Source organism: Gymnogyps californianus, chromosome 1 (assembly GCF_018139145.2).
Source record: "Gymnogyps californianus isolate 813 chromosome 1, ASM1813914v2, whole genome shotgun sequence".
In the NCBI taxonomy this organism is placed as follows: domain Eukaryota; kingdom Metazoa; phylum Chordata; class Aves; order Accipitriformes; family Cathartidae; genus Gymnogyps; species Gymnogyps californianus.
Genome location: NC_059471.1, coordinates 91,393,644 through 91,405,811, shown reverse-complemented (window position 1 = coordinate 91,405,811; position 12,168 = coordinate 91,393,644). Strand labels below are relative to the sequence as shown.

General features: G+C 37.1%; 1 protein-coding gene across 2 annotated transcripts in view; it reads left to right on the top strand.

Annotated features, from left to right (window-relative positions):
- Window positions 1-12,168, top strand: part of DMD (dystrophin) — a 922,027-nt gene that overhangs the window by 787,514 nt on the left and 122,345 nt on the right. For both annotated transcript variants that reach the window (XM_050904429.1, XM_050904437.1), the window contains exon 56: window positions 4,584-4,662. In XM_050904429.1, the coding sequence (XP_050760386.1) occupies window positions 4,584-4,662 (79 nt within the window). The remainder of the gene's footprint in view (window positions 1-4,583; window positions 4,663-12,168) is intronic.

The following is a 12,168-nucleotide window of genomic DNA, read 5'->3' as shown; positions in this document are numbered from 1 at the left end:
TTGTTTATCTGAACCTGATTATATATTGAGTTCACATGGCTGCATCCAAATGATGGAAAACAGAACTTGTTCCATCAAATGTTTTCAAAGTCTTTAAAGGAGAGGAACTTTAACTTTTTATTTGTTCATTTGTTTAGCAGAAGCTGTTTATGTTCCATGTCAATATCACTTAAAATCAGTATAGGATTTTTAATATTACCATCTTCAGCTTCAAGTATGACGTTTACTGCACTACTGTGGCTCTTTCATTTGTTATGATTGAAAGAAGATAAATGGTATGTAAAACAGTGGATTAAATAAATAATGCAAATGCATGTCTCTTCAAGCATGTATCCTCAGTGAAGAAAAGCAACAGTTCAAGTATCCCGCTAACAGGAAATCCTGACTTTTTTTTTAAGTAAAAATCAGATATAAAAAGATTTTGGTCAGTTAAAACCAAATTCTCGTATCTTGATTCAGATAAAGCAATAGATGACTCTTTAGAAATCCACCTATTGATTTTTTTTTTTTTTTTTTGTAACATTACTTGTGGAGAAATACTGTAGAGAGTTTCACCTAAATGATACCCAAATCCAATACATAGTCCCATCTTGCATGTTATGTACTGGTAATAGTACCTTTAAAATGATTACTTTTTGCATATTAGTCTGGCTGAGCTGATACTAGTAGGAAGAGACTACTGAAGTCAGAAGACATAATTTTTCCTTTGGCTGTTGAGACATGGCAGGGGCGGGTTATTTGCAAAACTTCATTAACAGTATGTATATTTTCTTCCATTTAAAGCAAGGAAAGTGAATGCTTGAACTGGGTTGAAAATTTTGCTGTTTTCTTCACACACAGCTCCAGTTTTTCACAACATCATTTTGTTCTAAGGAAAACTGCACTTGGTTCAGAGCATAGCATACAAAAATACATAGAATACTGCTTGTGCTTATATTGGAAGAACCTATTTCACATGACTTGGAAGAAAACAAGACAAAACTTAAAATTTGGGAATTACCTATGGCTTGTTTTTGAAAATGAATTAAAAAAAAAAAATTCACATGCCAGTGAGAATTTTTTTCAAGAATCACAAATCAGCTATGAAGACTTAGGTGGATATGATTCTCCTTCTCCAGGTAGTTAGGGTGTAAGCCACAAAGCCAAATCCAGCTCTGATTTTATTGGATCAGAGACACATTCTTCTGTAACTTTAAGTAATCATTGTTTGTTCAGGTGGGGTTTTTTATTGTTCGCAATAACCCCAGTTATTGTGGGTTCAAATTCTGTTATTTTATCATTTACCTCTTAGTCTTGGTAAAATTCCTAGAGACTGACTGCAATAATCTTCCTTGCTCTACCATCAACAGTGAGTTCATCTTTTGGCACCTAAAAGGTAGTATGCTGATACATCAATAAGTGGTATTTCCTGGCAGCCAAATGGAATAACTTTCTGTCTTCTCAGGTGATATTTCCTCGAGAATACTCAAGATTTCCCAATGTTTTATTTATCTCTGTATTCACAAAATCTACCTCTAGACAGAGGTATTTCCTGGCTCACATCCCAGGCTGTTCAGTTTGAAAGTTTACCCTGAAGTGTGTAAGGTATTTTATTTTGCTGGATGTGCATATATGGCTAAAAATCTCAGTTTAATAATTTTGTGCAGCTCAAAGCTCACGTGGATATCTTGAAGTGATTGAAATTCTCAGTTTTAGCACATTTAAAGAAGTTGTATGGGCTGTGATCTGGCAGTGGTGACACATACCAAAGGGTTGCCATACTGCATTCTGACCACAAGCTGGCTGTTGCCATTCTCCCATATGAAATGCTGCTCCCTGCTGTGTATTTGTAGAACTCTCATTCTCTGTAGAGATTCTGCATGCCAGAAAGTACTTTTTCCATCCTAGTTGACTTATTGAAAAGTAAGGACTAATAGAAAGGAGGAGCCTTATGTTTCTTTACTAATCAATAATGTCCTAATGACAAAATTGGTATGTTATGAGGTTTATTTTAAGAGGATTCCAAAGAGTATATATAATTCCATTAACACTTTTTCCAGTATTTTTTTATTTGCATGTCTTTTTTTATGTATGTTTAAGATTATCTTCCTAGTCTTCATTGAAAGGCTATTTCTTGATTAAAAATATCACATTAGTTTATGCTTGTATTCTTAAGCTAATGATATTGATGACCAGAAGCAGCTCTATCATTGTTTTCTATGCACTTACAGACTTCCTTAGCTTATATCTATGCTTTGAATTAGGTATGAACTCAAGCCCAAAGCCAGTCCCTAGTATGAAGCATTGCTTAACAGAACATCTGTCCATGCAATTCACTTTAGGCTTAAATTGTCCTTTACCCAACCACCTTCTACCCTGTCATGGTTTAACCCCAGCCAGCAACTAAGCACCATGCAGCAGCTCACTCACTCCTACCCCCTCCCAGTGGGATGGGGAGGAGAACAAAAAGAAAAAAGTAAAACCTGTGGGGTGACATAAGAACAGTTTAATAACTACAATAAAATATAATAATAACAATAATAAGAAAATATAATAATAGTAATGAAAAGGAATATAACAAAAAGAGAGAGAAATTAGACCTAAGAAAAGACAAGTAATGCACAATGCAATTGCTCACCAGCCGCTGACCAATGCCCGAGCCGTGATCCGCCCCTCCCAGCCAACTCCCCCCAGTTTATATACTGAGCATGATGTTCTATGGTATGGAATATCCCTTTGGCTAGTTCAGGTCAGCTGCCCTGGCTCTGCTCCCTCCCAGCTTCTTGCACACCTGCTTGCTGGCAGAGCATGGGAAACTGAAAAGTCCTTAACTTAAGCGCTACTTAGCAACAACTAAAACATCAGCGTGTTATCAACATCATTCTCACACTAAATCCAAAACACAGCACTGTACCAGCTACTAAGAAGAAAATTAACTCTGTCCCAGCCGAAACCAGGACATATCCACAGTTTCAGAAGTTATCCAGAGTTCAGCCTCTTCCTAGGCTTAGTTTTGTCTAGCTAAGCAATCAGCAAGATTAAACAGAAAAAGCAGAGGTCATAGGACTGAGCCAGCATGTGCCTGCCTTAAACCTACCAGGATAAATGTTGCTCTGTGAGCAATTCTGGATTCAAGAAAACAGTAGAAATAAGAACAGAGGCTACATGGTGGTATGCTAGCAGCTGAGCTATGTGGGGAGGTGGTGGTCAACGAGGACTAACAAAAAGTCACATTGATCGTGTATGTGTATAGGAAGCCAGAGAAGAAAGGAAGGCATAGAAATGGAGGAAGCTGCAGGAAAAGCATCTGAAAAATGGTGTGAGGAAAGAAAGGAAGGGGAGCTTTTTTGTCATAGTGTCAGTTTTGAAACTGTAAGCAAAGAAATCATGTCCTGATGTTAAATTTCTATTGTGTTTAGTGAAACAAGATTTTGGGGGCTAGGGGTTATTTGGCAAATAAACACAGCCATATCAAAGAGCTAGTCAATTCTGTCATTATTTTTCCCTTCTAACTGAATCATGCCTAGTTATTATACAATTGCTCCTTCCTACCACCAACCAAAAAAATCCCTGGAAGTTTTAAAATGTGGATTGCTTTTTACTCGTGCAACCTATTTGTTTCCTTCTTATGCCAAGGAATCGTTCTGCTATATAGTTCTGCTTTGCCAGTGTTGATACAACACTTTTTCTTACAAGCAATATTTAAGTGAATCTGCTTCCTATCAGTTATTTTACTTAATACAATTCTGAAATATTCTATCATTACTTTCAAACATTTTTCCTTGCTTTATATAATCCTATTCTTAGGCCTAACTTAATGATGGTATCCTTTTAGCGTATAAGCTAAAAAGCTGCTGGTAGATGTCATTCATACACTATGGAATCTTATAGCAACCACCCCCTCTTGGCTGCTTGCTTGATACTTTACTTTACTGGGATTTTCAAGGGTAAAGATAAAACTAATCTTATAACTAGCATCTGTGTTTTCATGCAGTACACCAACCCCACAAAACATTAGGAACAACATGTTCTTCAAAGGACTCTTCCAAGGAAAGGGTTGAGGGGCTAGGATTTGACTGATTAAAAGAACAGAGGAATGTTTGTACCACATGCTCTTTGGTTACCCTCATTTCAGCACTCCGCTAACATATGGTTATCATGTCCCCATTAAAAGAGATTACTTTTCACATGTTGGCTTATCATAGTATACTCCCAAGAAGTACTTTTGAGGTAGTTCTGTGAAAGTATGAACTCAGAGGAATGTTTCTGACTTCAATATTGGCAAGCAACAGTCGTAGTCTCTTCAGGTACATAAAATCAGGCCAATTTGCTATACCTTTCTTTATCAGCCTTTTCATTTTCAACTTGTTCTAGCATCAAAGTTGGAGGGGAAAAAAACAGCAAAAACCAAACCCAAACCTTTTTTGACCTCCTTTCTTTTGGATAAGACACATTAAATCTCTGTTAAGCCCTGAGGGGTAACGATTGTTACAGGAGCCTGCTTAATTTTAAACAGAATGTTCTCTAATGAAAAAAGTATCTGACTATAATTGCTACTTGTTACTTGTTCAGAAGAGAGTAATTTTTTTCTCCTCTCTTAACAGGTGGCCATTGATGAGCGCATCAGGCAACTGCATGAAGCTCACAGGGATTTTGGCCCTACTTCCCAGCATTTTCTTACCAGTGAGTATTTTCCCATTTTTCTTGCTCAGCTTGCATACACAGTTAATTGATATTTTTGTAGCCATGTGGTGGTTATCGTTGCTATGAGTTTCCATTGTAGACTGTATTATAATGTTTTTCATTTTTTTCATTACTGGGAGCAGAAGACTGTTAAATAAGTTCATCTAGTTCAGGGTAAAAGGAAAATATCTGCCAGTATCAAGTCTGTTTGTCCATACATCTGTCAATGCAAGGCTGGTCTTCATTGTTTGAAGGTTTCCTGTTAGGACTAGTGAATTAAAATTATATTAATTGTAAGAGTTTCTGACGATTGTAACCCAGAAAGGATTCAAAACAATTTATATTTGGTTTATCTGTTCAAAGAAATATTCAGCTCCAAAAAGGGGCAAAATAAGACCTTCAAGTAAAATATTTTGCAGGATTTGATCACTTAGCAGAGCAGTGAGAGGATGAAAACCATAGTGGGAAAGCTGGCAGAAGGATGGCAGTTAAGTAAACTTTTTACAACTCTGCATAAAATATAATTGCCAGTAATATTCCCACTTCACCTCCACACACAGTCTTTTATCAAGGATGTTTTGAAGTACACTGAAAGACAACTTGAAACACCTTCAAAGCTCCAAGGCAGTGACTAAAGTGAAGCTTCTTAAAGGCCGTGTCTTTTCTATTGTACTTCAATTAAGGAAAGTAAACAGTAAAACTTTATTTAAGAGATTATATCAGCAGAACAGAACACAGTCACAGGATAATGGTCTCTTACATGCAGAGGGACAAGCTATCCAGACATCAGAAATAGATGTTACTATTATTTCACAGCTATGTTCATAGTGGGGTAGAGGACAAACTTTTCTTCAGCTGATACGGCATTGTAATTTTAATTTGTTAACCATTTTTCCACTGAAAATCTCAAGGGGGAAACTGAAAATTCTCAGTGGGGTGAACTGCAGATTCAAAACCAGAGTTGATGCTTGTGCCATATAAGCAGAATGCAGGCTCACAATGATTCAACCCTGCGTCTTATTTTATCAAATTATGATCCTGTGAAGAAATAAGCCCTATATTTGTAATTTCTACTACTTTTTCGAAATCTTTTTTAATGAACTCTTAATCACTGGGGATAATTTGTCAGCTCACTATAATATTAACTGCAAATCAGACTTTTCAAGATTGAACGTGTGAGAGTTGCTATGCGTGTATGGCATGAATGCAATATGTAAGCAGATGCCTGTTTTTCTTATGACACACAGTGTATTCCTGGTGAAAGAATAAATTTGAAGGGTAAATTAAGCGAGCCTATATTGCAATCTGGAAGAGACTAGAGTGACCTGAACTATGTTATCACACTGAACAGCACATCATTGTTCTCTGTGCCGGTGCTGAGTGCAGCCAGGCAACTTGTGTGACAGTTATGTCCTAGACCCATTCTGCCTTATCACTGATAAACTAAATCAATCTAAAAGTTGCTCAGTGTTATGATAGTCACCTCTTTTAGCCCACCCACCATTAGTGAAACACTGAGACAATACACATTCTGTGTACTAACCAGAGCCAGCAAAGAGTGGAAATCATTCTGGACACTTCTCACCACTTGAGGATTGCTTTAAGAAAAGGAGCCAGGTGAAAATGTGTTGACTTTGGAAATAGCCAAATCACTGAGAAAAAATGGTCATGTGTGTTTGTTTGTTCTCTCTCTCAGCTGTGTGTGCAAATACATCTGCAAATACATATTCTTACATGTGCATGCAAAAGTTAGGTACTTGAAGCACTGAAAATATCTACAGAATCCTTCCCAAATATGTGTCAGTCACTGAAAACTGCCAGTGCATCTATCAGTACCATCCTTCATAAGCATCAAATTCCAAAAGCATCGAGTTCCTCGGTATCATGTACTATTACTACACCTGAGGAAAATACCATGCTTTTACATGCTTTTCATATATTACCTCTGCTGCATCCCTACACTGATGGAAGCACATCTATTGGAGAGGTAGGGCTGCAGGAGAGAGAGTGTCAGAGTCTTTGCCGTCTAGCACTAGTCTTGTTTCTGTATCTGTACTTTTGGGGATGAACAAGTCAAACACAAGGGTTGTCAAACAGAATTGGGCAGGTCAAATGAAGGTGAATTTAATGGCTTGTAAATGATCTTTCAGTGCATGGCAAACAGAGTCCAAGTTGGATCAGTCTAGCTGTGGCAACAACAGTGAAAAGATTAATCATGGTCATTCTGCTCTCTGGTTTTATTTTATAAGCTCAACTCACAGAGCTTTTTTTTCTAAGGAGCCGAGATATACATAAGATCAATGTAAACTGTAATAAGTAAGGAAAATAAGCAATTTATTGGCTATTTCATACCTAATTTATATGCCAGTAATAATCAGTTCATCCTCTCAAACTCAGCATCCACTTTCCTTCTACCATACATGCTTGCTCACCTTAAGGTGCGAGTGATGATCTTCAGCTCCCAACTGTGTTTATATACTTATTTGAAAAATTGTCCTTTTAGAGTTGATCTACCTTTAAGTAGTTCTGCAAAAAGGGTGGTACTGTAGTCAAGTTCACATTAAATCAGTGACTGAATTACATTTCTCTCCTATCTGGAAGAAATAAATACGACCTGCTAATCTGCGGTAATGTTTTTTATGTGTTTGTTATTTATATATGAAATTACAGCATCATCTATCTGTTTCTGCTTGGTTGGAACTGAAGCTGCATAGGGCTGTTGAAAAGCTAGCACAAAAGTAATGGGGGAGTGATGCAGGGACCTCATATTTGTCATGCCCTGTGCAGGCAAGGAATCAAGTGGTAGTCCCTGTTTCTAAGCACTTGCAGCCTGTTCGAAGAGCTATTCTTATAGCTATTTGTGAGAGAGATGGGAAGGAAAGTGTGAACTAGAGAGATAAGGAGTGAAAAAGGAAAAAAAAAGTCTCCTTTGTAGCATTTTTAATTTAGGGACAATTTTACTCCATTGTCCTTTCACGCAATTCGACCTTCTCTTTCCACCCTTTCTTCTTCTAAATGACCAGGAGACAGTGTTTATCTATACCATGGCACAGGATAATTCAGATGTCTCCCGGTTGTGAGTTAAAAAAGTAATGACAAAGGAGCTAGTATACACTTGTTTCTCTATAGCAAGGCTTTGGGCTGCCCTCAAGTATAAAGGACTTTCACCAAAACTGGCCCTTACTTTTCCGCCAGCACATGAACTTGCCTCTATCCAGGCCTCCTACATTTTTTGCTGGGCTCTCTCACCTCAGCCCTTGATCTTCTGATCAGTCCTTCATGCTTCCCCAAATTCATTTCACTCTGCCTGTCTCCACAGAGCCCCAGCTCCTCCTCAGTTTATTCCTTGCCAAGGACAGAGGCTCCCAGCATTCACAGCAATAGTTGTTAAGATATAGCTGATAAATGTATTATGTGTGCAAGACATTATATCATGCATCCACGGAGTGACTTTGTTGGTTTTGAAGGTTTTGCTATTTAATGAGAATGGTACAAATCAGGGTGTAAAAAAAAATAGCGCAAAAAAAAAAAACCAACCTCCTTTCTATTAAAGAGAAACTGGGAAATATTTAGCAAAGTAATTAAAAAAATCTGTGATCCTTTCATGGATGATGGTGCTTAATTTGGAAACTATATACAGTAACTGAAGTGTGAAAAAGAGTACCTGCAAATTTCAAACATAATGCCAGCTCCAGAGTTTTCAGTGACTCCTCTGGAATAATTTTACTTTTTTGACTTCTCCTTTATTTTTCTCTGTGATGCTGCCTCTTACAAAGAATGAGATTCATTGTCTCTTGTCGGAGGACCCACCTATATTTGTCACAACAGTTATTTTTTTTTTGAGATGCAAAAAAAGAGAGGTAGGATTGATGTCAAATTGTTTTTAATATCGTTTACTGTGCTAGCCAGCCTCCCATCAATCCTATTTTTAATGTGATAGCTCATTCACATGCATTACTTGTGATCACTGAAAAATAGAAGGCATTACATCTTTTAAAAGCATAAGCAAACCTTGTAATTTACTGTCCAGCTCCAGTATGAGCCATCTCTTAGTATGTATAGCATATCAATGAAGTGACTGCATGAAATAGTGCTCAGATATAACTGGCAATTACTTACGAGTGCGACTGGGAGATCCTAGGTGCTGCTTGTGATTCCCAGGCTCAGAGAACATGGACTTTCGTCAAGGTGAACAACCTGGAAATAGGAGGAACAGAAAGAACATTTAGGTTTGCAAGTCTGAAAGGCTGATTTACATCTAGCTAACATTTTGTGATTTGTGTTTCCCAGGCTACAAGCTTCTGCTACCTGGATACATCAGTACCAGACTTTTAAATCTGCATACCTAAATATGTGCTAGGAACTATATTTTAACCGGAGATACCTAACTATGCCTTTAAGTTTTGGACTTCCAAGCAGGAACAGCACTGACTTCAAAATGAAATGAGGCAGCCATAGCAGCTTTCATTCAGAAACAGAAAGGTTACAAACACTGGAGCCAACAGTTTGTATTGCAAGCTAGCGATCAGAGTGCATCTGCTGCATTTTATGTCAGACAACTGTTGCTTAAAACTAAAAAATATGATCACAGGAGTGGGCTATGTAACCTAGCTCTCTCCTTCTCAGGATAAGCTCAGAGTTGTTAAGGTTCAGATCTGGTATTTTTCTTCTTCTTTCTGTGCCTTTGTGTTTTCCTTCAGTTATTTAGGCCACTCTCCTGAGAAATTGGAGATGTGGGTCTGAATTCCTTCAAGCTGGGAGAGATGTCAAGTACTCACATCTCCCACCTTCTGGGTGAGTGCTTAGATTATTATGCAAAGCAAAGATTAGTGAAGCTCTTTCTTGCACAGGGAGACATCTTTAAAAGGGCAAGTCCTGCTAATTAAGACATCTGCCTATAAAAATGACAGGGCTCTAGGACTCTTAAGACACTTTACCCGTCCACCTGATAGATTATTTTCCAGTGCTAACAGCTGTATCTTTCTCTCTTATTTATCACTGCATACATTATATTATATTGTCTTCCAGATATCACTTTTGACATGCAGACATTGAAACCATGTCCATTCGTCCATGTCTTTTCGATATATGATTTAATATTTTTAGATATCACATTGAATGTTTTGAATAGAAAATATTGCCAGGTAGAAATGTAACGATAGAGGATAAGTGGTCACAAAAGAATCAGCCTAACTCTGAGAACTCTCTGGAAGCAAAGGGATTTTATTATTGCATTTAAATATGGTCATAGTAGCTAGAGGAGCCTGATTGCTAGAAAACTTTTTTTTCTACTTTCATATAAATGCAAAATGACTGCATGTGCTTCTGAAAGAGGAAAAAAGAAAACTATTAAAGTACCAACAAAAAAAGTTCACTTCATAGGTCTTGCCATTGTTATTACCATGGTGAATTTGTAGCAGCACTGGGCACCAATTCAACATCAAGACTTGTGTGACGGGTAAAGCAGATTTAAAGTTAGGGAAAATTGTCTTCAGTCCATTTCTTCCTTGTTTAGAATATCGTGACCATAGCTACAACTTTTGGTAGTGCTAGCCCTTGCCTGACTGCTAAAGGTTTTTAAGAGAAATATAACATTGGCATATTTTAAGAGAATCTCTTTGTTCTTACTTTTGGAATAAATTTAGTAGAATTAATTTTACAGTGAATGTCATCAGGTCATATGGTCACCAGTCCTTCTCTTGTGGGCTTTAATTTTTCCATTATATTTTCTTCTCAGGAAAACCACAGAGAATCTCTCCATAAAACTTAACAATATATTTGATTCACAATGAAATAGGATTTATGGAATTCCAGCTGTATACCTATGTTTTCCTCTTTCCTGCACTTTTGTGCTGTGACCCTTTCCACTATAATACATTGGGATACAAATTTCTGAACAAAATGATAAAGTCAGTTTTCAACTGATGATGTTCTCCCTCTCTCTTCACCTGGAAGCAAGCAGTTTTTCCTTGTAATTAATATCTTGTGTTTGTGAAAAAAAGACTTCCAATAAAAAATACCTTAGAATGGTAGTTAAAAATAATTCATTCTAAATCTCTCTCTCTTGTGTTCTTGGTTTTCATTTGTCAACAATTTAAAAATGCTGTATAGTGTTTATTTTAAAGCAGAGGGTTTTTTGGGGGGAGTGGTCAGGAAAATTACTTTTTTTTTTTTATAGCAGCCTAATTTCTGTATTTTATCCTTGGTTGGTAGACAATCCTATACTCTGCAATGCTAAATAATTTGCAAATAATCAAATATTATTTTTTACTCTTAATAAGACTCAAAAGATAGGTTATTGCCTATTATACTTTTGTCCACTGTCTGAATTAGTATGTTGCTAAGACAGAATCTTCCCCCCATATTTTATAATCTTTTTGGAGTAACGTTGGATCTGTGAAGCCTAAACAAAAACTACTTCATTTTTTACACTGCCAAGTTTAACTCTGATGCATTTAACCATGCACCCATGTTGTCATGAGATGTGCGTTCTGTTCAGTTTAGGACATTCCTTTGCCCTCAGACTCCAGGACTGTGGCACAATAGGCATATTCTATATACATATATTAGAATTTTTCTGTTATGTTTTGCTATGTGAGACATGGAACATTTACCAAAGATTTATTTTGCTATTTATCTAATTCCATTTGCATAAAAATCACCGCCAATTTGATTAGGTCATTTTATGACCTCATTTGATGAGCCAGTTTTAGAGGTTTTATTTGTAAGAGCTTAAGAGTGCAACAGAAGTTAGCAATATGAAGTGCCTGTAACTTGGGATGTGTGGATCAATACAAACTATATCACTTTGCTGTATTTCATGCAGTATTTCTTTATTAAACAAGTAGATGCTTATATTTTTGCCATTTTACAGTAACGTGATATTTAAGAAAATGAGCATTAGATGGATTTTATATTTCACATTACAAGTGGCATTTGGAAACTTCTGGAAACACTGTTCATGATTAAAGGCGTGCATTATTTAGGTTGTATCATATAATGTTGACCTTAGGCTGCAGGTGAGAAATCTTAAGTTGGCCATAAAGATTCCAGTGGGAAACGCAGGACGGAAAGGCCTCTTTTATAACTCTTGTAAAATGACCGTCATCATAATTGGCCCTAATCACGTGCTGAACTTTTTCATGACTAATATAATCCCTTCTTCAAATTGGTTAGAAGTGTTCTGAAAATGGTATATTCAGTAAATGTCTGCATGTGTGCTACAGCTACAGACAGTGCTGCTAGCATTGCAGGGAAGTAGTGAGTGTTTGCTTGGGTTTAAGAACAGCAGAATCCAAGCTGAGAAGGAGCTCTCTATCTCCGAAATGCCTGTGAATCCATCCACGTGTGCAGCACCACGAGCTAGGGCTTGGAGCAGAATAGACCCCATGCTGTGTAGTCCTTATGAAAGACAAGTTTTGATTGATGTTTCTGCCTTGTAACTTCTAAATTGTGTAGTCAATGTATTCTGACATCAGTTTCTCAACTCCACGGTGCAACATTAGA